We start from the raw sequence: 23844 nt of genomic DNA on the forward strand, positions 1-23844 counted from the left end.
TTATTCAATTTATTCATCTTATGGTTGCAGCTTGTCATTGGGTTTTAGGAAAAAAATCAGGTAGAGACAGTTTTCCAATTAAATATAGCTGTAAACCAGTTCAGTTGCAGAACAGTTTCTTACCACAGAATTATAGAATGGTTTGGGTTGGAAGGGGATTTGAAGATGAGCAAGTTTCAATCCCCTGCCCTGGGCAGGGACACCTTCCACTAGACCAGGATGCTCAGAGCCCCATCCAACCTGGCCTTGAACACTTCAAGGGATGGGGTATCCACAAGTTCACTGGGCAACCTTGAAGTTTCTTTCAGCCTTGTGTGAACATATTCAATTGTTAATTCTTGGTGCCTAGAAAAAGTATGTAAGAACATTAATAATTTTATTAAATTTGACTGTTCATTAAAATATTTTAAAATATGAAATTGAACTTCACTGAATGTGAAGTGTTTCCTCTTGAAACAGTTGATTGTGATAGTGAAATGGATCCTTCCTTTTAAAAACATGTTCATTATGAAAAAGATTCACTGTTAGTCATTTTGTTCCATATTTCCCTAATGATTTATTGAATTTGTTTCTATAAACTGTACCAATGTCAGAAGAGACAAAAATATTCATGTGTGCATTTCCTTTTCTTTCTCAGAGGAAGGAAGCAGCTAACACTCTAAACATTCTCTTTCAGGTCGTGTACAGTAAGCAATCAATATTCTTTGTATGGGAATTGAAGTGGACAAAAGAGCTTCCTCTCTCCTTGCAGTGCCTGTTTTCAGTCAGCTTTTGTCCAGCTACCTCTGAAGAACAGTCTCTTATCTTGAAGCCGTTCACTTACGAATTCCAAGTGGAAAATTTTTTTGTAAGTACTCCCCTAAGTTATAGGGTAGCATATCTTAACTGATTATGGTTTCCTAATAAATCAAAAGGGAAAATCAAGCAATATATTAGAAAAATTCTGTTGATATCATGAGGTTGATAGCTACTTAGAATCATTGGAAAGTTTGTGAGTGACAGAGCTGCAGCCTGATGTGATGTAGTGGAATCATATTCTTGCCACAGAAATGTGGTGAGGGCTGTAACACTTGTGCTTAATTGTGTTCTGTTTTTTACTGTTTTCACCTTCCTGGGCTGGTGCCATGGAGATTGTCTGCAGCTTACTGAGCTGCTTTTTCCCTGCTGGCTTAAGATTGTGCTCTCCACAGCAAACTGCAGTTTCCAAAATATCTTTGCTATTGAAAGCATCTGAGTAGTTTTTTGCAGTGTTTGAGATGAGGTCCTCTAATGAAATATTTAGGGTTTTCTAGGCCATTATCTGAAATATTCTTCTTCCCCTTTATGGACAAACTTTTTATTCCTTTGATCAGCTAGGTAGTGCATAGGCTGGGTAGAATTCCTTTAATAGGAAGTTTTATCAACTTTATTTAATCTCATCTCTCAACTCAGTGTGATGCTTGGGTAAAAAGCAGAATCATGAGAAGACTCTTGTTTTTTTAAATCCTTTTGTCTGCTTTCAGTGGTTTCTACCTGTTTGTTACAAACTGGCATTGAGCAACATTTCATGCGTTTGTTTGCCTACTGCCATGTAACAAGCATTCTTGGCACCTCTATCAGCATATTTCTGGAGTTTTTAAAGACAACTACCTGTGTGAAACAGTGGGAATTTTATGGTAGAAATTTAATTTTGTAGGAATTAAAAATCAGTTCTTTGATGTGGGTACTGTTATTCCAGGGACTATGACAGGAGGAGGGATGAAGTAGTTCTGTATTACTCAGAACCTGAGTGATGTGTCTGTAAAGGGAGGAGCTAAGAAACTGATAAAAATTGTTTGAGTAGTAAGATTGGTGTCCATTTAGGAGCACTGAAAGGCTGTGTTAAAGTACAGAAGTGAAGGAAAAATTGTATTTTCACTACTGGTACAAAAAATAGATTGAATCAAATTTGATTTGTTCTAGTGGAAGGTGTCCTTGCCTATGGCAGGTGGGTTGGAATCAGATGATTTTTAAGGTCCCTACTATTGCACAGCATTCCAGGATTCCATGTTCTATGATGTTATTAAACTGAGCAAGAAAATGAACATTGCTTGTAAGTGATTCTTGCATTAAGAAGATTTAACAGGATGTGTCTGTTACGTGTGAAGCTGGTACTGTACCTATCGTCCAGTTCAATTTAAACGCAAATAAAACACCCTTTTTTTCTTGATAACAGCACTGTTTTCTTCCTGACAGACACTGTACCATGTGAAAACTGAAATCTTCCCACCCTTGGATGCAGAGTACTGTAAAACAGGCTCACTCTGCTCCTTAGAGGTGTCCATCACCCGGCTTGTTGAGCTCTCTGAGGTTGACAGAGATGAAGCATTAACAGAATCAGATGGATATTGCACAACAAAACTTATGTATGAAGGTAAGACTATTTTTCTTAAGCATGTTAATAAATTTCCCCCTAATTTTTTCTTGACAATGACATTTGCCAGACTTGCTATGGCAAAAATTCCTTTATTGTGGGTACAGCTGCTTAGTAAAGCAGTTTTCATTGTGCTAGACTGGGAATATTTTATTTTCTCCTCATTAATCTGCCTTCCAGTGGAACAGAAATGTTCTTCTAATGGACACGTGTTTGAGGCCCAACTGTGTAGGGGTGTTTTCTTACCTTGCACAGCTCTTCACACATAAAAACTGGTGGGCTTTTAGATGTTGCTAAAATGCAGATTTTCAAAGTGCTCTAAAGCTATCCTGAGGGTTCTCCATTTTTCACAGAAGAGCTTCATTGTGTTTTCTCTTTCTTTTCTTTTCTTGCAGTTGTTGACAACAGTAGTAACTGGGCAGTCTGTGGAAAAAGCTCTGGAGTGATTTCTATGCCTGTAGCACCTCGAGCAACTCACAAAGTGCACATGGAAGTGATGCCACTGTTTGCTGGGCATCTGCCTTTCCCTGATGTCAGATTGTTTAAATACCTCCCTCACCATTCTGCTCACTCCATGCAGCTTGATGCTGGTAAGGCCATTTTGACCACGTGGCTACTTACAGAAATTACTCTGCTTTTCCTGTGTTCTTGTGTAAAGAGAAAAGGAAAGCAAGAAATACACTGACAATATATGAACCAGGTACTCACAGGTGTCTCTGCTACCTTTACTCACAGTCCTAAATTGGAACTTGCTCTAATGGGAACTTTGAATTTGGGTTGCCACCTAAATCTCTGAGGAGGGATAATAAATGCATTGTTCTCTTATGTTTCCTTTAAAGATTAGTATGCAAATCAGTTGTCACTGGATTTATAATCAAGTGAAAACTGTTTCATAACCCTCTAATCCTGCAGCTCCATTTTCTCTAAATTGTGTGTCTCTTCATTAGCTTTGAGATATTTTTTCCCAGTTTTCAAGGGATTAATGTGAAATAAAAGAACTGCTAAAAATATGGGCCATTCAGTTAGATGCAGAGTTTAAATTACCACAGCTATGTAGAGTATTTATCTGTACTGAGTAGTCCCAGGGTTGCAGTGAAAATTCAGTCATAGAAGCTATGAGTGGAGATCCAAGTGTGCATCCTTCTAGCTTGTGACAGAGGTGAGGTCATGCTACTGAAATTTTCCTTCTAAACCAATATAATTCACCTTGTTACATCTGATGCTGGCCAAAAGTGTGCACAGATTGTTACCTCAGCAGAGATGATCAATAACTGTGAACATGTGCTAAGCTGACTGTCGGAGCTCTGAAATTACCTTTTAGAGTTAATAGGTAGAATAAAACTCTATTTTTTCTTTTGTTTTCAAACAGATAGCTGGATTGAAAACGATAACCTGTCTGTGGACAAGAATGTGGACGAGCAGGCTGACAGCAGCAGCATCAGGAGCAGGGGGAGCCTGCATTCCACAGCCAGCGGGGAGCACAAGGGTCTGCCCATGCCCCGGCTCCAGCCCTTCTCCCCGGGCCAGGTGTTCAACAGCAGCACAGGGATGCAAATCCTGGTCATTCCCAGCAAGGACGACCACGTTCTGGAGGTCAACGTCACGTGACAGCTCGGAGTGGAGACCAGGAACCCCTTAGGAACTGGATTTGAAAGCACTTTATGGGATAATGACCTGCTCAGTCTTCGTTGCAACATTAACTCCAAGGAGACCTGTGGCACCCGGCGTGTACTGGCCATGGAAGCACCAGACAATTGTATCAATTTAAATGTACAGTGAGGCTTGTGTCAGCTAGTTTATATTGCCACTTTAGTATGTTTTGTGTCAGCTATTGGGTTTTCTTCCTGCAGTCACATCCCTGCATCACAACAACCAACACAGGGCAACAAAAAGCAAAAAATCCAAATCTTTGGACCACTTCTTTATTTTTGTCGGGCAGCTGAGAGATTTGTTTCATGCTTCCTACACATTTTAGAATGTAGAGTTGGATGATGTAATTATCCAGATCTTGAATTTTTATGTAATAATTTACAGGCTTTTTCACACATGTGCCAGAAACATAACAGAGCGTACAACAACACATTCACTGGTGTAACAGTTGCTTTTCTGGTTTGCTTTTATTTTGTTTGATCATTGTTAATTCCTGCCATTGCAATTTTATATTAAACTTCCATCATTTGCATACTTAGATGCATGGAAGAGCTACTGCTATAAACAATCTTAACTGAACAAAATTCCTTATTTTTCTGAGGCTTTCTCCTTCACAGAGTAGACACTGTGATGTCACATATTATATGATTTTTTTTTTGGGGGTGGGCTTTGGGTTATCCTCTTGCATATTTCTTACCAAAGAAAGATATTGATAGAATTTAATAATAAATTATTTGGCTTATTGAGTTCCCAGATTAATTTCTTTTATTACCATTTCCAAGTGGCTTGGTTTGCTGCCCCAATTTTTAAGTTGGGGCAAAAATTTGAGTATGATGTGATACTTGAACAGTCAACCTTTCATCATAAAGGCTTAGTGTAACTATTACTGATTAGAGGCCAGACTTGTGCATTCATGATGAAAGAAGGAGGTTGGTTTGATACAGGAAAGCTTGCAGATGTAGAATAATCGTGAAGCAAAGTTAAAACATGTAACTTAAAGAATTTCATTATTTATATCTGAAATGTAAATACAAAAAATGTAAAAAAAAAAAAAGTGTAATTTTTGTGAATGTTGCAAATTCACCTGTGACTGGAAAAATTACAACTTCTTCTGATGTCCTGCTTCTGATATTGAAACTTGTGCATTTAATGTGAGAATGACCTTTTCTACTTGCAGATCTATAATGGTGCGTTGTCAACAGACTCCACAGAGGAAACAGTCCCATGTCAAATACTTGTCAGCAAAACTAAAGTGAGGAGCTGCTCATCAGACAAACTCATTGTTATTATTTTCTTTTCTTCTGCTAAATTACAAAGGGGAAATGAAAAACAAACCCTCTTTCCAAAAAGAACCACAAATAAGTTGAAAAAGAATAGGCACCCTGCACTGGTCTAAACATTTTACTTTAATTTTATTTTTTATTTAAAAATTCTAATTAGATGTATAAAGTAAACCTGCTAGCTGAAAATGTTCTTATTATGCATCTTCTTTCTGTGAAGGAATGCCCTTTCTCTGTGGAAATCATACCATTTTATTCTGGATAAAACCCAAAGCATCATTTAGTGCGAATGACTGCTGGGATTCTTTGACTGGAAAAGGTAACAAGTTAGTGACTTTGACACTGCAGGTATTATTAATTCCATTTTCATGGTTTGCTATTAAATCATTTTTCACATTGTTCTGTAATATACTGTTAGATTAAACACATTGTACTAAGATTGTTTAATGAAATTGTAAGCGTTACAGTTCTAAATATACATGTTTTAAAAAGAAATCAACTTTGCTGCTGCTGTGAGTTCTGTTTGGTCTGGAGGAGTGACTGCCTCATCTGTTTTAACCAAAGCTGCTTTTGTCTGCAAAAATCGGGTTTATTACCTGGTGTGCAATTACACACTCGAGGGAGACGTTGATTAATTATTTATTAATTAATAAACTCCAGAGTTGCAGCCTCTGGAGGCTCCACAGTATTCCCCTAATCCAGCACACCCCTCCAGACTTTTCCTGCTGTTACTTATACACAGAAATTCAGTGTTGGCAACCTCCCAGGTACAGCCCCCTCTATTATGAATGGTTAATAATTTCCACACAAATTGTGTAATCCCAGCTGATTTCTGTGCATCCTCCAGGGAAGGGTCTTCACCTGGGCAGGGACTTTTTGCTCTGTAGGTCTGATTTTTAGTATTATAATAAGTTGTTTATAATAATTATAATTATATTAATTATGTACAATTGTTATTATATAATCAGTTGTAGGATACCTGGACCTGAGTCTTTTGCCAAGTTAGCAACATATACATAAGACATACATTCATGTCTTGATTTACTGCATCCTTAAAGCTCATTAGTTCCAGGATATCCATAACTAAGCGACACTGCTCTCTGTACCAATCATTAATTCTCCTTCCTTGCTGATTAGGCTTGGAAGTATACAAAGATCAACCATCAAAGAACATCCTGACTTAAATTAATTTTGACATATTCCACATTGTGCAACACCTAGTGCCTGTGAGTGATTATCCAAGGACCCAGCTGAAGGAGCACAGACAGTAAGGATTTAATGGATTGCTAAGCCTCAAACACCAATAACCATTCAAATGGGAAATATGAAGGTAGGGCAGCATCTTTCTGGTGCCAGTTTTGCTGTTCAGGTCCATGGTGGCCACACAACCCCCAGTACAGGTGCAGAAGTGGGGTCATGGAGCAGGTAAGACCAAGCCAGCTATTTTTTCAAGAAAGGGGCATTGAGAGCAGCAAGGACCCCAAAGCAGCCCATGACACCTGGAACTCTCCCTCAGCAGGTGCTGCATGCCCCAGTCTTGCATCAGAAATGAAGAATTCCCTTCCTGGGGAAGGATCTGGGTGTTCTAATGCTAATCTGACTGTAAATAACCTGAGGAACTTTTTTTTTTGTTTTGTGGGCTCCCATCCCTAAAGGATCAAGACTCTGACCATCTCTCTGACCAAGGGACATCAAAATGCCAACACTCACATCCCATCACTAAACCTATGGGTAGTGTCATGTTTCCACTATCTGCTCTTACCTTCCCTTTCTTTTCCTTATGTATTTTCTTCGTGATATTTTTACACTTTTATTGAAAAGACTCAAACTCGCCACCAACATCCTTTCCACTGCAATAAAACTGTCTTAAAATAAGCTTCTCACATCTATACACTGGGCATTCAGTGTTGTTCCACTCTAATTACAGAATCACAGAACAGTCAGGGCTGGAGTGACCTCTGGAGATCACCCAGCCCAACCCCGTGCCAAGGCAGGGTGACACTGAACTCATCCAGGTGGGTCTGGAATGTCTCCAGAGAGGGAACTCTGTGTCCTCCCTGGGCAGCTGTTCCAGAGTTCTGCCACCCTCAGCAAAAATAAATCCTTCCTCATGCCGAGTTGAAACTCCTTGTGTTTTATTTTACAGCCGCTGCTCCTCACTCTGATGCTGGCCACCACTGAAGAGAGTCTGGCACCATCCTCTGACACCCACGGGGATATATTTATATGGACTGATGAGGTCTCTGAGCCCTCTTCTCCAGACTAAACAGGCCCAGCTCTCACAGTCACCCCAAGGCATTTACTAAAAAGTATAAATACCGTAATATATTTACTGAAAAGAACCAGAGCTCCCCCGGCTCGTGGCGGGGGCTGGGGAGGGCCCGGGGCGGCTGAGGGCGGCGGCGGGGCCGCGGCTGGGGAAGGGCAGAGGGAGCGGCAGCGCGGAGCAGCCGGCTCTCACCCTTCCCCGCCTTCTCTCCTCCCTCTCTCCTCCCTTCCTTCCCTTCCCCTCGTTCCCGCCCCTCGGTGCCGCAGTTCCGCGCTCCCCACGTGTGGCCGCCATGCGCTTCGCGTACCGGGTGAGCACAGACCCGGGGGGCAGCCCCCGATCCCCAGCATCATCTCCCCATCATCTTCCCCCGACCTCGTCTCCCCCGATCCCCGTCTCCCCAGCCTCTCTAACCCTGCCCTTTCCCACCCCCGCAGTTCTCCGGCCTGCTGGGCACCGTGTACCGCCGCGGCAACCTCAGCTTCACCCGCGATGGCAACTCCCTGCTCAGCCCCGTCGGCAACAGGATCTCCCTCTTCGACCTCAGGAAGTGAGAGCGAGGGGCGGGAAGGGCCTGGCGCTGCCAGCGCGGGGGTTTCGGGGGGAATAAAGCCCTGAGGAGGTTTTGGAGCCCGACCCGTGGGGCTCTCCGGGATGCTCGGCCTGCCAAAATATCCTGGAAAGTGCCTGCTTTAGCATTAAAAGGTAGAAGCCTGCCTGGTGGAATAGCTGTCACGGTGTTGTGCGGTGTGGAGAATAGCAGAGGAATTACGTAAAGGTGTGCCTCAGAGGAAAAAAGGAAAGGGAAGAGATAGATTTGTGTTTGATTTAGTTGTATGGTTTCTTTGTGTGCTTCTGTCTTGTATATAACAAGAATTAGAGCATCATCGGCCTTTCCTGTGTGCCGGAGTTGTGATCGATGCTCCCTGTGCCTGTGTTCCGGTCAGGACCTGGAATTATAATTCTGTTATGTGGAATTACAGACCATCCTGGACTAGAAGGATCATCGAGTCCAACTCCTGGCCCTGCACAGAGCAACCCATCTAGTTTGTGTTCATGGGATTGTGACAGCTAAAAAAAGTTGTCAAGGTTTTACATTAAATTTTGTCTGTGGTCTTAACAAAAGTATCAAACCATATTTCGCTGGCACCGATGTTCCTCCTGCATTCCTGTCCCCATTTTACAGTTCTGTGTTTTTGTTGCAGTAACAAGTGTGAGACGTTGCCGTTGGCTACACGGCTCAATATCGTGTGCGTGGGGCTCTCTCCAGATGGAAGCCTTGCCATTCTAATTGATGAAGGTACTTGCACAAAGAGACATCAGTTTTGTAAAAGAATTCAGTAAAAATGCAGCCTTGAGGGGAGGAAATCTGTATTGTTAGGTGTTCAACCTTAACACAAAATTGGAAGTGGTCTGCTTTAAAAATTACATTAGAATTTTTGGGAAAGGAATCTTTATGTACACAACTTAAAAATAACTTGTTTACAGAATTTGGATAGTGATTCATAATTTGGACTGTATTTTTTTTTAATAATATTAAGCACACTGTCTTGAAAAGCTTTCCCCCCTCCTCTTTAAGAAAAGAAGGTTTGCTAAGATTATGATTTCTTTGGGAACTCAGTTATTTTCATGATCCTTTCTTTCTGCCCTTACAGAGGGAGCTGCCTTGCTTGTGAGTTTGATTGGGAAATGTGTGATACATCAGTTTTATTTTCACAAGCCAGTTCACAGTGTCAGCTTTTCCCCTGATGGCAAGTAAGTAAAGAGTGCACGCTTTAGAACAAAACAGCAGGAATTGCCCCATAAACTATTTGTGATTCTGAAGACATCCTAACCAATCTGGGACTGTTTCCTATTCATGAGTGAGGGGAGATTTTGAGCTGATCAGGGTCACTTTGTAAAACTGAGGGGGGAAGAAAAGAAGGAAAACAAAGCCTTGGAAATAGAATATCCTGGTTTGGGTGTTTGAACTTTTCCTTCTGTTTTGGGGCTTTGACAATAAGAATTTCATCATTCAACTTCAGTGATTTTTACTGAAGGTTTTCTCTTTTATAATGCTTGAGTTGGGGGATAATATCAATCTGCAAATACTTTATTTTTGTTCAAAAGCAATCCATTTTTATTGTTTCAGTAGTGCAGGAAATTATTATTGTATTGTTTCATTGTATTGCAGTCTGTACAGAACATTTGTTTGCTTTATCAGCTTTGTGTGCAATTATGTCTTTTTCCCCCCCTTATGCCAGGAAATTTGTGGTTACAAAAGACAATCTTGCTTACCTGTACCATGCTCCTGGGAAGAAAAGAGAATTTAATGCATTTGTTCTGGACAAAACCTACTATGGCCCATATGATGAAACAACTTGTATTGACTGGACTGATGATTCCAAGTGAGTTGTTAAACTGAAGCGCTGTTTACCTGCTCATGTTGGTGTTTAAATGCACGTTGCAGTCCCATTTGCTTTCCTCTGAAGTATTGTACTAGCTTTAAAAATTCTGTCTTTAATTAAAAAATACAATTAGGCAGATCAGAAAGTATAAAAAATGGGAATCAACAGTGGATTCTTACTTGAAAATGCATAGTAATTCATAAAAGGAACATGTCTTAGGAATGTGAGCAGGGTTGACCTTTTGAGTGTGTTTTAACCCCTTCTACCTCTGCTACAGTCATCAACCACAGTTTACAACACTTGTTTGTAAAATTAAAGTGGTGACTGGTGGATTTGAGCTCAGAACATTCTCCCCCCGAGGAAGAGTTTTGCAGTCCAGTGTTCTAATTTTCTTTTCTATTTTTCTTTTGCAGATGCTTTGCAGTGGGGAGCAAGGACATGTCTACGTGGGTGTTTGGAGCAGAACGATGGGCAAACTTGATCTACTACTCCCTTGGAGGCCATAAGGATGTCATAGTAGCCTGCTTTTTTGAAGAGAACAGCCTAGATGTATGTATAATCACACAACACACTTGAATTGTAATACTAAAATAGTGGAAACAGAACATTGACAATTTAGAAAATACAGAAGTGTCTCTTGATTGCTCTGCCACAATTATGTGTTTGAATTTGCTCACCCAAAACATTATAGCTTTAAATGTGAAAAAATTGTTTAGCTTAGTAATGCTGTAATGCTGTGTAATGCTGACTGGTTATCAAGTTGCTTTTGGTCCTTGCAGAATTTTTCTGAGGGCAGGCAAATAATTCACCAATTCTCAGGACAAGTAAAACTCCCAGTTCAAAGCACCTTGGATGCTATCCTGAGAATAGAATGCACGCTTGCTAACCCTTCTGCAAGTCCATGCTCATATTTCTGCAGAGCACAGAGCATGGATATTGGACAGTAATAATTTGTGTGTTTGTATTCTAGCTGTACACCATTAGCCAGGATGCAGCTCTGTGTGTGTGGCAGTGTGACACTGAGCTGGATGGTTTGAAGCCCATGCCCCCTAAAGATGCAGCAAAGGAAAAGAAGGCAGCAGAGGATGATGAAGAGCTGCTTGAAGAGCCAAAGGGTGAAGAAATTCATGGGAAAGCTGATCCAAGTGAACAAGAGACTAGAAATAAAGTGAAATACTCACGTGTTGCAAAGTAAGTGGTTTTCAGTTATCAAAAATCAAAGTTGTAATGGGGATTTATTGTACTGGGGTTTTTTTTCATCGGTTATAACTTATTCAAAGCAGTATAAAACTGTCCAGGATTTAGAAATTTACTGCAGATCCCGTTTTAAGTAGTTCTGGTAGAACTCCTGTCTGTCTTACCTTGATTATATGATGGGCACTCCCTTTCACCTTCAGAATAACAAGTGTAATTTTAACAATATAAGAAATACTGGCTCGTGGTGTGCTGTTATTTGTAACCCAGAAATTGCAAATGGAATCTTTACTACAGTACCCTCTCTAAGTCTTGAGGCTTTGTTTTCATGCCAGAAGGGGCTGGTTGACTTCAGGAGATGGCATAAAGGTGGCTCATCAGCCTCTTTGGTGAGCTGCTTGGAGATGCAGCTCTGACAACATCCTGTTCTTCAACATTCACCTTTTTTCTTGTTTCTTGGGTGCCAGGTATTTTTTCAATAAAGAGGGAGATTTTAACAACCTGACAGCTGCAGCTTATCACAAGAAGACACATCTTTTAGTCACTGGTTTTGCCTCTGGAGTCTTTCACCTCCATGAACTTCCAGATTTCAATCTGATCCACTCCTTGAGGTGAGGCATGGGAATGTCACTATTTGCTTTGGTTTTTGTGGGGGAAGGGAATAGGTTTTTTTGCAGGGGTTCCATGTTTGTTCCACTGAGAACACATCATGTTAAGCAGCGGAGAATAAATGAAAAAGAGCACAAAAATCTTAAAACATGACTGTCTATTTAATACTGTAATTTCTGGAAAGGCAGAACCATAAATTTGTGTAATAAATACCATATAATTCCGATCTTTATTCTGGAGAAATGAGGCCTAAACTACTCAGGAGTTCCTGATTGTTGGCTAGACTTCTTTAACTCTGTCCGTTTAAATATTTTCAGTTTCTTTATAGAAAAATATTAGTTGGAAAGTTCTGCATATGTAAAATTATCTGTAAATTGTGTCTAAGTTGAGAAATGAAATCAGATTCTTTTCCATAACTGTAAACAATTTTCATGTACAAAAAACCCCCTATTTTATTTTCTTAAACTTTGGGAGTTTTACTCTCTTGGCAAGTACATCTTTGGGGTGCAGATACTCTGCCTTCATTCTGAATAAGGCATGTTTGATGGTTTGGAATGGAACAAAGGAATGAACTGTGTGGGTTTTGATGTTACAGTGGTACAGAAGTTCAGTAAAACAATCAAACAACTTGCTTGAACAGTGTTAATAAATACTAGACTTGAAGTTTTATCACACAAGTTTGTTTATTGGTTAATTCTCTTACTTCAGTATTTCAGACCAAAGGATAGCTTCCATTTCTATCAACTGCACTGGTGACTGGATTGCCTTTGGATGTTCAGGTTTGTCAGGTTTTTTTTTGGTCTGTATTCATGGTAAAAATAAGAAATGTGGTGGGCATGAGGCCCAAATTCTTCTTGCTAGTTTTGACTCCAAATGTTAAATAATTGATAGTCTCATATCTGTGCTGTCTAGGTACAGTAAAGAAAATACCACTAATTAATCTCTCACAGAATTCTGATGATTCAGGAAAGTATTTTGCTGATACAGGAAAAAATACATATTTTATGTAGGAAAGCTCTTAACAGAGTTAGGGAGACCCCACATCCCTTGTAGTTAATTTCTGCTTTCATTCTGGGCTGTTCTCTCTTCCTTTGACACATCTTGCCTATGGCATTTTACAAAACTGCCTGGATGTTCCAGCATTCCCACCCATCCATAATGGTTTGCATGAAACCCAAAATTTTACTCTTACATGCAGCCCTGCTTTTCTTTCCAGCTCATTCATCGACTGGTTGATAGCACTGCTGTTGTAGTATTGAAAACATTATTCCAAGAAACAGCTCGTGAAGGAAATTTTTGGGGAAGTTGCCTTGAAGTTACAAAAGGAAAAGCTCATATTAGGACTGAAGATGCAGAATTCAACCTGTCTGCATTAACCTTTGGGGGTTTTTTTGGGTTTTTTTTGACATTGCTTGCCACTTTGGTGGCTTGCCTTTGCAGGGTGATTGTGTTGATGGCTGTGGTTAATGCTGCTGTGCTTACAGGTCTGGGTCAGCTCCTGGTGTGGGAGTGGCAGAGCGAGTCCTACGTGCTCAAGCAGCAGGGCCATTTCAACAGCATGGTTTCCTTGGCATATTCTCCAGATGGACAGTACATAGTAACTGGAGGGGAGGATGGCAAAGTAAGTGAGGCAGTATTGCTGGAATGTGAACTTTTAATCATGTACTAAGCAGTTTACTCTCCATTTTATGTAGAAAGCTCTGTTACTCTAATTGGTGAATATTTTTCTTACTATAAAGTCATACATTTTTATCCTCTCTTTCCTTAAATGTTTTGATTTTTCTCTCTAGAGTATATGTATTTTGTTTTGTTACTACCTGTGGCTGCAAATTGCATCACTTATACTTTCTAGCAGGTGACTTCTTAATTATTACAGGTCCAGTCACCATAAATGCAAAAGTAACTAATTCATCAATGTTAATTTATTTATGGTCCCATGATATCTTGGGACGAATGAACTTCAGCCACCCAACTTCTTGCCCTTTTAATAATTGTTTTTTGATATGAAATTAATTTAAAATGATCTATGCAAGTGCATTTTTTTTGTTTAAATTAAATAATATAAATTAATTAATTCTGCCATTCCAGAAGCTTGTTATTTAAAAGAAAAATTAACTTCTCATGGATGACTTGCCTTGAAATGATAGGCTGTGTGTACAGGTACTTTTATTTTAAAAGGTGTCAAGGTGTCTTGCCACAATGTCTTGGCACATAAATGAGACAACAGTAGTAGCTGATTTCCTATCAAAACTTTTAAATGTCAGAAAAAGATTTGCCACTTCATGGTTTCTGCCATTCAGGGTGAGAATGGGCCAAAACCAAGAGGTCTCAAACTGCAGAAGGCTAAATGCAAAAGATTTTTGTTCAGGGAAAAAAACCAAACCAATGGAATATTATCTCAATTGTAACTTCTGTAATGGCTTTAGAGTTGATTTTGAATTTGACCTGTCTTACTTGACAGTATGAGCTTGGAAGCTCAAGATGCTCACCATGTGTTACTTTCCTTTATTAACTTTGTTTCAGGTTTGTTTGTGTCTGTCTCCACTTAGATTTTTATGTTCCAAATATGTCTTAAGAGGTTTAATGATAAGCTCTGGCCTCTTGACTGCTATTACTGAAAGTCTTTTAAGCTGTTGCAGTGTTCTAGAATTAGGTTTTCTTTACCCTTATTTTCTCTCTTTACTGATGATGGAGATTCTAAGAAGTCTTTTCTTGTCTGTCCTGCAGGTGAAAGTGTGGAACACTTCAAGCAGCTTTTGTTTTGTCACCTTTACAGAACACAACAGTGGTGTAACTGCTGTAACTTTCACTTCCACTGGTTATGTTGTCCTGAGTGCTTCCCTCGATGGAACAGTGCGTGCCTTTGATCTGCACAGGTAACTCTTTGTGTAAAATCTTTCATGTCTCATTTAGTCCTCAGCTTTCACACTCCCCCCAAAATACAGCAGATTGCTGATTGCTTGTTTGAAGTCTCATAAAGGTGAGCAGCACTGCCTTACTGGTTTTTGGTTCAGCCTTTAATTTTGATTCAGCCTTAGATAGTTATTATGAATGCTCTTACTCCATCCAGTTTCTATGAAGAAAATTGTGGAAGAACTTTCCTCAAAGAAGCTGGAAATCCAGGAAAATCATTGTCTGGCTTTACTCAGATGGGGAGAAGGCACTTCCCTAACGACACTTTCCCTAGTATAATACAGCTGTGCACAGAACTGGGTGTTGAAACAAGCCCATGTTTCTAAAAAATTGACACATGCTATTTAATAGAAGAAAGCTCCTCAGAGTATTTTTGTCTCCTATTTCTGCAGAACTTTTCATATTTCTTTTGGATTTTGCAATCATGCTGAGGCATCACATCTAGTTTTATACAAATAATTTTTTTTCTGTACATAGCTTAGAAGTCTTTACAAAACAAATTAACTCCTTTTGTAAATAAACTTGTTAAACACACATTTAAGTCTACATAAAATGTTCTCCTGATTTCTTTTCACCTCTTCAACAGGTACCGGAATTTCCGTACCTTTACATCTCCACGACCAAGTCAGTTCTCCTGTTTAGCTGTGGACTCCAGTGGTGAGATTGTGGCAGCTGGTTCCCAGGATTCCTTTGAAATATTCATCTGGTCAATGCAGAGTGGGAGGCTGCTGGATGTAAGGACCCAGAGTGTTGGGAGGGCTTGAATTTAAGGCTGTGTGGAGTGTGGTGATACTCAGCAACTTTGGGATTAGTCAGGAGGGTTTCAGTACAACATGAAGTGTTTTGTTATATTCAAAAACTGGAGCTACACTATGCTGCTCTCAACATTTTTTTTTTAAAATTATTTATTGCATGGAGCTCACCCTGAATTTGTGTGGGAAATAGTTTTTAAAATTTTTGAGTAATGAGCTTTTTCTGATAAACTAGCACCAGTGTTGCTGAGCTAACATATGGGCATGAAAGTCTTTCTCTCCTTGTCCAGAGATGTTCTTTTCCATATATTTTCTGCAGGTAATGAAGAAATTGTAGTTGCTGTATTAAAACTGGTACAGATTTCATGAATGGTTTTGGTGGGGCAGAGCAGGGGCATGATTTTTCAATTATTTTTCAATTCTTAAGCATTCCTGTGCATCTTGTACAAGTGGAAGAGCTCAGTGATTCACATACTTAATTTGGCACAGCCATGGCATACAGATCACTTCAGTAACTCAGGATATACTTGACTGGATCTCCAGAGTTTTGAGTTTAGTTTCTTTCCTTGATATTTTTTTTGAGGGGTAGGAACTCCACAAAATGAAAATCTCTGTTCCTCTTATTCTCAGGTTTTTATTTTCGTTTTTATTCTGAAGTGTTATCAGCTGTAGGAGATTCTGAATTCTCAGAGCAGTGACTTGGTTTGTCACAATTGGTCTGATTGTTTTAAAAGGAGGGAGGAAAATGGCACGCTGCATCCCTAAATGTGTGCACAGGAGTGGTTGTAGGTGCCTATATAGTGGTAGCACTTGAGGGAATTTTTTTAAAACTTGTGAAAATAAAAAGTTGATAATCACTGGTGTGTATCATGCCCTGTGTCCAAAAATTATCTCAAATGTGTGTGGACAAGTCAGGTGTGGTTTATTGGCTGTATCTGGAGTTTACTGACTACAGACTACACAGATTTCAGTTTCTTTCACCTAATTCCAGGTTATTTTTTCTTCTCTTTTTAGGTCTTAGCAGGTCATGAGGGTCCCATCAGCAGTTTGTCCTTTAATCCAATGAGGTGTGTTCTAGCCAGTGCCTCTTGGGATAAGACTGTAAAATTATGGGATATGTTGGACAGCTGGAGAACTAAGGAGACATTAATAATTAACTCAGATGGTAATTTTTTTTTCATTTCTCATCTTTTATCAAATATAAAAGTACTATGTAAAATATGTTAATAACAACAGAACATGTCAAATACAGAGAGACTCATTCATGGAAATGGAAATCAAAAGTTCAGGTACTTCATTCTTGTGCTTGGTTAACAGTGCAATGAATTAATTCTAGCTCAGCTTTATAATTAGCTAAATATTTGTATGTTGTCCACAGGAAAAAGTACAGCCATGCTTTTTGCTCTTAAACTTTTTTCTAATAGCTGAGATAAGATCCTAGAAAAATTAAGGGTATTTTCTTAGAAAAGCATCTGCCTGCATTTTTAACTGTTACTAAATTCTTTGCAGTTCTTGTTGTTGCCTTCCGTCCCGATGGCAAGGAGCTCGCAGTTGCTGCTTTGAATGGCCAGATAACTTTTTGGGATCATGAAAATGCAGTGCAGACTGGCTCCATTGAGGGCAGGCACGATCTCCAGATGGGGAGGAAGGAGCTGGATAAAATAACTGCCAAGCAGGCAGCCAAGGGCAAGTACGTCCAGGGGGCTGCAGTGACAGGAGGGTGCCACACTGGGTTACTTTGGAGTTGTTTTTCCATTTGTTTTCTGCATGAAGAGTGCAGAGTGCATCTGCTGTTCCTGATTCTGATGCTGGATTTTAAAAGCCTGATGCTGGATTTTGAAAGCCTGCCTGACATCTAGATGCCTCCCTTTTTGAGTTGGCTGTGTTCTCTCACTGGTCAGCATCATTCTGAGCACGTGTTCTTTCTCATCTCTTAGGAACCTGGGTTGCCAACGTAATATTAAGCTTCTCAGGCCCAGGTGTTAATTTGCTGTGGGTTAGGTTTTTAGTAGATACCTTTCTTCAGAAATACTAGTGTACAACCATTAGTATGTAGAAACTATTACATTTTTTAAAGAAGGTAATTAAAGTATGGGGTTTATTACCTGTTGCTACACATGTGAAGTAATGTTTAAAGGCAATTTAAATTTGTGTGCTGTCAAAAGGTATCTTAGAGAAATGTTTTATTCTTCTCTTTTCCCCCTTTTTTTCCATATTGCTTTCACTCAAAATAAAAAAAAAAAAAAAAAAGAAACAACTTTTTAAAAAAAACTTTTGGAAAAAAGCAGTATTTTTTTGCTGGTGACCTCTCAACCATGTCTTTCAAACATGCCATGGCATTGGTTTTTCTGTAGCTCTTCTGACTGTTCTTTAGTGTCATGCATGATGTAGTTGAGAGCTCATTGACTGAGCTGTGACTCAGATTCAGAAGTATGGAGGTATTTCATAAAGCTGTTGAAGTGTCTGTGATTCATAGTAAAGCACCAAATGCTTTGTAGTAGATGTGTGTGTGAAGTAAATACCATGTGAATGAAGATCTCCATTTTTACCACGGAGTGGTTATTTTCTGAGTCTTCACGTTGTACTTGTGTCTTCTAGCTCAGATGTGGCAGTGAAATTAAACTGCTTTCTCTTTTTCTTTACCAGATCTTTTACAACTCTGTGCTATTCAGCAGATGGTCAATCTATTCTGGCAGGTGGATTGTCAAAATTTGTCTGTATATATAATGTCAAGGAACAGATTCTTATGAAAAAATTCGAAATTTCATGCAACCATTCTTTAGATGCAATGGAGGTATGTGAGCACAGGAGTCTTTTTTAATTTCCTCACCCCCACAAGACTTTGGTTTTGATATAACATCTCATTAAGAGTGATTCATGAATGTTTCTTAAAGAATGGGTTTATTTTTCTGCAGGAGAGGGGAAAGGAAATACTCCTCTTGGAACAGAAACTCTTCCTGAAACTCTTTCCAGCTTTGTAGTGTGCTTGTGTTGAATGGGCAGAACTCTCAAGCATGCTAAGTTAGTTGGCACTAGACTTAAAATGGAAGTGAAAATTTAAATTGCCCACATTTTGTACTAAGCTAACTTCCCGGGTGTCAGTTTGTGTTAGCAAAGAAATGAAGGATTTTTGTTGTGGACACAGAACAACATCACTGACCTTTTATAAACTCTGTTTCTGAATATTGCCAAATGCCAAATTAAATTCCTTCAAAAGTAAAGTGAATGATGAAAAACATCAGAAGGAAAAAAAAATCCAGTAACCCTTTTCACCATCCCCTTACCAGGATGAATGATTATTGTTCATGTCAGGGTGTATCTGACTGTGGCTCCAAGTACCCTTTGTCAGCAGTGGTTTATGAGCTGGTATAGCTCAACATCTGCCTTGAAAGAAAGTGAACAAGCAGAATCAGAGTCCTGGAGGGGATGGGTATTTAGAAATGGGGGCCAGGGAGGTCCCTGAAATCTCACTTACATTGTGAAGTCCCTAAAATCTCATTTGCAGTGTCCTGGCCACACAGCATTAGCACAGTGCAGTTATGGAACCTACAGGGCAGAAAGAGTAGGGCTGCAGCTGAGGAAGCAAACAGTGCATCTCTGGGGTAGAACAAAGTTATAATAATGTGAAAGCACAGTCTAAACTGAGCTCTGCTCTTTGAGAAGAGATTCAGTGCAGTGAATGGAACTTGCATTGTTTTTCAGGAGTACTTAGATCGGAGAAAAATGACTGAATTTGGCAGCATGGCTCTGATTGATGAAGGCGGTGGAGGTGACGAAGGTGTTGCCATCCCTCTTCCTGGAGTAAAAAGAGGTATGTATGGCTTTGGCTTTTTTCTCTTGGTTTCTACTTTTATGTGCACTGGAACTTTTGAAGGGTTTTACTTGTTTAGCTCAGTTTTAACATCAGGATTACAAAATTTGGTCCCACCACTTAAGCTGTAGGATCTCTTGGACATGGACTGTGCCTTCCTTACCCAGTCTTTAATTCTGCCAGGTTTTACCATGCTGCACATTATTTAATGGTAACATCATAGTCAGAGTTGATAACTAGACTGTGAACTTGTGGTGAATCTGTTAAATCGTTTCCAAATTTCTCTTTTAGGTGACATGAGCTATCGACACTTTAAACCAGAAATAAGGGTGACTTGTGTGCGATTCTGTCCTACAGGTTAGTATCAACAGTTAATTTAGGATTTTTTTTTAAATTCCACATAAAACATGTGAAAGAATAGAGTACAGGAGGATTATCATTAGTCTTCTGTTTCCATTCCAGAACACATTCCAGAACACATCTTTGTTGTTAAATATTGTTATTTCTCTTCTAGGACGAAGCTGGGCAGCCACCACCACAGAGGGTCTCCTGCTCTATTCACTGGACTCTGGGCTAATTTTTGATCCTTTTGAGCTGGATATTGATGTCACACCCAGCAATATCCACAAAACACTGAGTCAGAAGGAGTACACTATGGCTATTGTCATGGCCTTCAAGCTGAATGAGAAGAAATTAATTCAGGAGGTGATAGAGGCTGTCCCTAGCAGTGAAGGTGAGTGGATCTGCCATGAAACTGGGCTGAGCTACCTGTAAAGAGCCATGTGTGAGCCAAAACAAGTTGGGGTGTAAAGGTAGACTTTTTAGTGTTAATTTATGCTTTAATTTTACCCATCTACTTCATGCTCATTTAGTGACTTCTCAGCATGGGATTTGATCAGGCCTAGAGGTGCAGGCAGAGGTTTTGGATGTCATTTCTCAGAAGCAGCTGATGTTGGAGGGTCACATCATGTTTAACCTGAGTTAGCACTGTGCCTGTGTGATGAAGACCATTAACCAGTAGCAAGGATGTAATCAGCAGTTTGAGGAAAGTGATGAATCTTGTCTGTTGAGCACTTGTGGCACCACATCAGGAGTACTGTGCCTAGTTCTGGGACTGACAGCACAAGAAAAGACTTTGATACTCCAGAATATCTGGTGGAGAGCTTAGAAAATGGTTGGCAGGCCAGAGTACAACTGAGGAGAGGCTGTTAACAGAATGATTGTGTGCCTTTTTCTTAAGCAAAAGCTGTTCTTGACAGTGGATTATATGTAATGGGGTCATTTAGTTATATGTGAGATTATTTTGGATGCTTCTAAATTGTTTTTTGTGCTGTTGCTAACAGTATTCAGATGCTTCCTGTGTGGGCAGGTGACTTTGCTGTCTTTTCAAGTATCACTGCCTCGGATTGTTGTGCATAACTAGTTGCACTGAATACAGAAATTTGGGTGAGGTCAGGAGCAGCAAAAATAAAGTCTGTTACTTTAGAAAAGAGGAGAATAAAAGGGTGGAAATAAAAATTCTGAAGAGCTGCTGGGGAGAGTAGTCTGCTAGGAGGAAGAACTTGGAGAGGGAGGATTTCTTGCTTTTAAATACAGTAGTGTTTGGAAGGTTCAAATGAGGAACATTTGTCCCCTGAGAGATTGTGGTACTGTACCATGAAATACAGCACTAAGTGCCCACCACTTGCCAAAATGTTGCTTTCTTCTCCTTCCCCCTGTGCTTTCCTGTGGTCTCTTTCATGTTATTCCAAATAGTAACTCAACTCTATTGAATGTTTATGGGCTTGATTTTTTCCTTTTTGCACAGTTGACGTTGTCTGCTCATCACTGCCAGACCTGTACGTGGAGAAGTTACTGGAGTTCCTGGGCTCTGCATTTGAGACCTCTTGTCACTTGGAGTTCTATCTTATTTGGGCTCATAAGTTGCTTATGCTGCATGGTCAGAAGCTGAAAACAAGGTGAGATCCCATGATAGTCAAAATGCTGACAAGGACATTAAAATTAAAAATCTGTTATTTTAAGGCTTTTACTTAACATTTACTGACATTCTAGATGATGCATGCACTACAGTTAGAACACTTCAGTTTTACAACTTCTGTATGATAAAAGTTACAGTTTGGACTTGTTCCTAAATGTCTAAAAAGGTTCTAAAAAGTGTGTGTGACAGAATTTGAATATGTTACTGGATTTTGGAAGATACATTGCAGAAACATTTTTCAAATACAACAGGTAAAACTTGCTTGAGTTGCTTAGACAATAACTGCATAACAGTTTCAAGAGTGATAGTAGGATTTTGGGAGTTGTGTTTTTAAACAGTTACACATCTTAAATGTAACTGAAGGGTGATGTGCAGCTATTGATGACATTTTTACAGACCTAGCTTGTGACTATAGCTGGTAGTACTCTGCCTCCCTACAGAGTACTTCAGAACTACATGGGCCTGGTCAGTGAATTATATTCAGCCTAATCCTAATATGGAATTTTTAGACTTCTAGGAACAAAACCAGGCAAATTTACAAATTTAAAATGGGCTAACTGAGAGGTAATCTGAGAAAGTGTCCTGAAATTTAAAAAACAGTGCATTGTGTAACTCTTCCCTTGCTTCAACATGGGTATTAATGTCTTAATTACTGAAATGACTGGAACAAAATATCTCCTTTTGTTCCTGCTAAAGTAGAAGAGGACAATTTAAAGCAAACTCCCCCTTGTTCAGAAAGTCTTGTAGTATCTGAAAGGAACTGTCATTGCTACAGCAAGCAGAATTAGCTCTTCAAGATGCACTTGGACATTAGAAAAAATATTTCTCACAATACATGACTTGTATTGAGTGTAATCATTGTGGGCAGAGTCAAAAGCAGAGAGCTTTTGTTTCTTTAAGATTATCTTAAAAGGTTGGCATTGAAGTTGTGTGCTTGTTAGAATCTTGAGAGTATAGAAAAGTTCTAGATTTCCATATGTAAACATGAACTACCCTGCAAATTGCATGTTTTCTCCACCCAAGGTCAGTGAAGCTGCTCCCTGTGATTCAGTTCCTTCAGAAGAGCATCCAGCGTCACTTTGAAGATGTTTCAAAACTGTATGTATTGTTACATTTGAAATCAAAAACCTGGAGTGATTTGGGGGATGACAGTGTGCTGTTAAAACTTTTGAGACAGCCTTCTTTTAGAGTTGTTTTTATTTTAGGAGGAAAACAACGTTTTCCTTTTTATTTTTACAGCTGTGAGTGGAACATTTACAACATCAAATATGCCTTGGCCATTTCACAGCAGCGGGGCATGAAACGTCCAGCAGAGGAAACACCAGGAGATGAAGAGGAATTGGATTCTGACAGTGATTATCTTATGCAAGAAGCTCATAAGGATAATTTGAGTTCCTAATTACTCTTTGTGAGAGGAAGAAAACCTCAGACAGTATTTTATGCAGTGGTATTCACTGAGAAGGAGTGGCCCTCATAGTGGCATCAGTTCCTAGCAGTGTGATGGAGTTCCATGGGGGGTAGTGATGGAAATGTAGGATATGCCATGGATGGCACTTGGCCAGTTTCCTGTACCATTTGCTGTAAACTAGACAGCACTGATTTTTTGATTAACTGATTTATTTTTTTAAAATAATAACTGATCTCAAGTAAGAAAACAAAATGTGTTCTTGGTGAAGTTAGAAGTACAACAGGAAGAAGTTTATTCTTCATTAAAAATACCTTGCACATTAACTATTGTGAATTTTGTAGTGCAGGCTTATCCTACACTAGACTCTGAATTTTAAAAAGCATAGAAAAAAATTCCTAATTGGAAATGTGCTGGTCTCAACTTGTTTTAAATGTTGTTTTGTTTGGATTTAATGTGTACATATTTCTGGAACACTGTATTCTTAGTTCTGTAACCTCCAAACCTGATGAGATTTCAATAATGAGGAGAAATGAGGACCCATAGCAGCAGCTATTGGAGAAAATTTACAGGGCTTTATGGGGCTTTTACAGCTTGTGTCGAAGTTTGCTTGACAGCCTTGAGGTACTGTAGTGAAAATCTGTTTGGACATCACCAACTCAATAATGTAACTTAAACTGTAAGAGAATGTGTTACAAATGTCATGGCTTGTTGGATTTTTTTGAGTTTTTAAAATTTTTTTCTTTTTTTGATGAAAGCCCTTTTGTGTCTTTTTTTTTTAAAGTGTTGTTTATTAACACATTAAAACCTGAAACTTTTTATTTCCACTGTTTTTGTGAGTTGATGGGAGAACTGGCTAATAAGAGCAGGGACGTGAATACAAAGAATTGGGTCTGTCCTTGTAATACTTTCAAGGCACATGCTGAAAGGGCTTTGTTAATGACGATACTGCAAATATGACCAGTGATCCAGAATTTATTTTCTCAGCATAGTCTGCTCTTCTGGATTTGTCTTCTGGTCAATTTTCACTGTTGGAATAGAGGAGAGGTATAAATACTAAAGGTAACAGCAATGAGGTGTCCCCTCAGTCTCCTCCAGGCTGAACAGACCCAGTGCTCTCCACACGGCTTCTCCTCAAGGCCTTCACATCTTCACTGCCCTCCTTGGACACTCTTATGATAGTTTAATACCTTTCTTTTCAGCC

The 23844-nt window shown here is 39.5% G+C and overlaps 2 protein-coding genes across 2 annotated transcripts in view; both read left to right on the plus strand.

The window, feature by feature from the left end:
* TRAPPC10 (trafficking protein particle complex subunit 10) overlaps positions 1-5817 on the plus strand; it is a 38230-nt gene extending 32413 nt beyond the window's left edge. The window contains exons 20-23 of the mRNA XM_041487861.1: positions 677-847; positions 2215-2392; positions 2788-2982; positions 3762-5817. Coding sequence (XP_041343795.1) covers positions 677-847; positions 2215-2392; positions 2788-2982; positions 3762-4000 — 783 coding nt within the window. The 3' untranslated portion in view covers positions 4001-5817. The remainder of the gene's footprint in view (positions 1-676; positions 848-2214; positions 2393-2787; positions 2983-3761) is intronic.
* Positions 5818-7800: 1983 nt separating this feature from the next.
* PWP2 (PWP2 small subunit processome component) lies at positions 7801-23459 on the plus strand. Its single transcript, XM_041487955.1, has 21 exons — positions 7801-7901; positions 8029-8141; positions 8797-8891; positions 9247-9346; positions 9835-9978; positions 10392-10527; positions 10949-11169; positions 11640-11783; positions 12490-12560; positions 13266-13402; positions 14509-14657; positions 15281-15428; positions 16461-16611; positions 16956-17136; positions 18093-18240; positions 19149-19257; positions 19549-19614; positions 19772-19990; positions 21065-21215; positions 22259-22333; positions 22475-23459. Exons 1-21 carry the CDS (start codon positions 7884-7886, stop codon positions 22632-22634), a joined length of 2736 nt encoding a protein of 911 aa, XP_041343889.1. The 5' UTR covers positions 7801-7883; the 3' UTR covers positions 22635-23459.
* Positions 23460-23844: the final 385 nt, after the last annotated feature.

The sequence above is a fragment of the Pyrgilauda ruficollis genome, unplaced genomic scaffold (assembly GCF_017590135.1).
Source record: "Pyrgilauda ruficollis isolate IOZ18807 unplaced genomic scaffold, ASM1759013v1 scaffold85, whole genome shotgun sequence".
Lineage (NCBI taxonomy): Eukaryota > Metazoa > Chordata > Aves > Passeriformes > Passeridae > Pyrgilauda > Pyrgilauda ruficollis.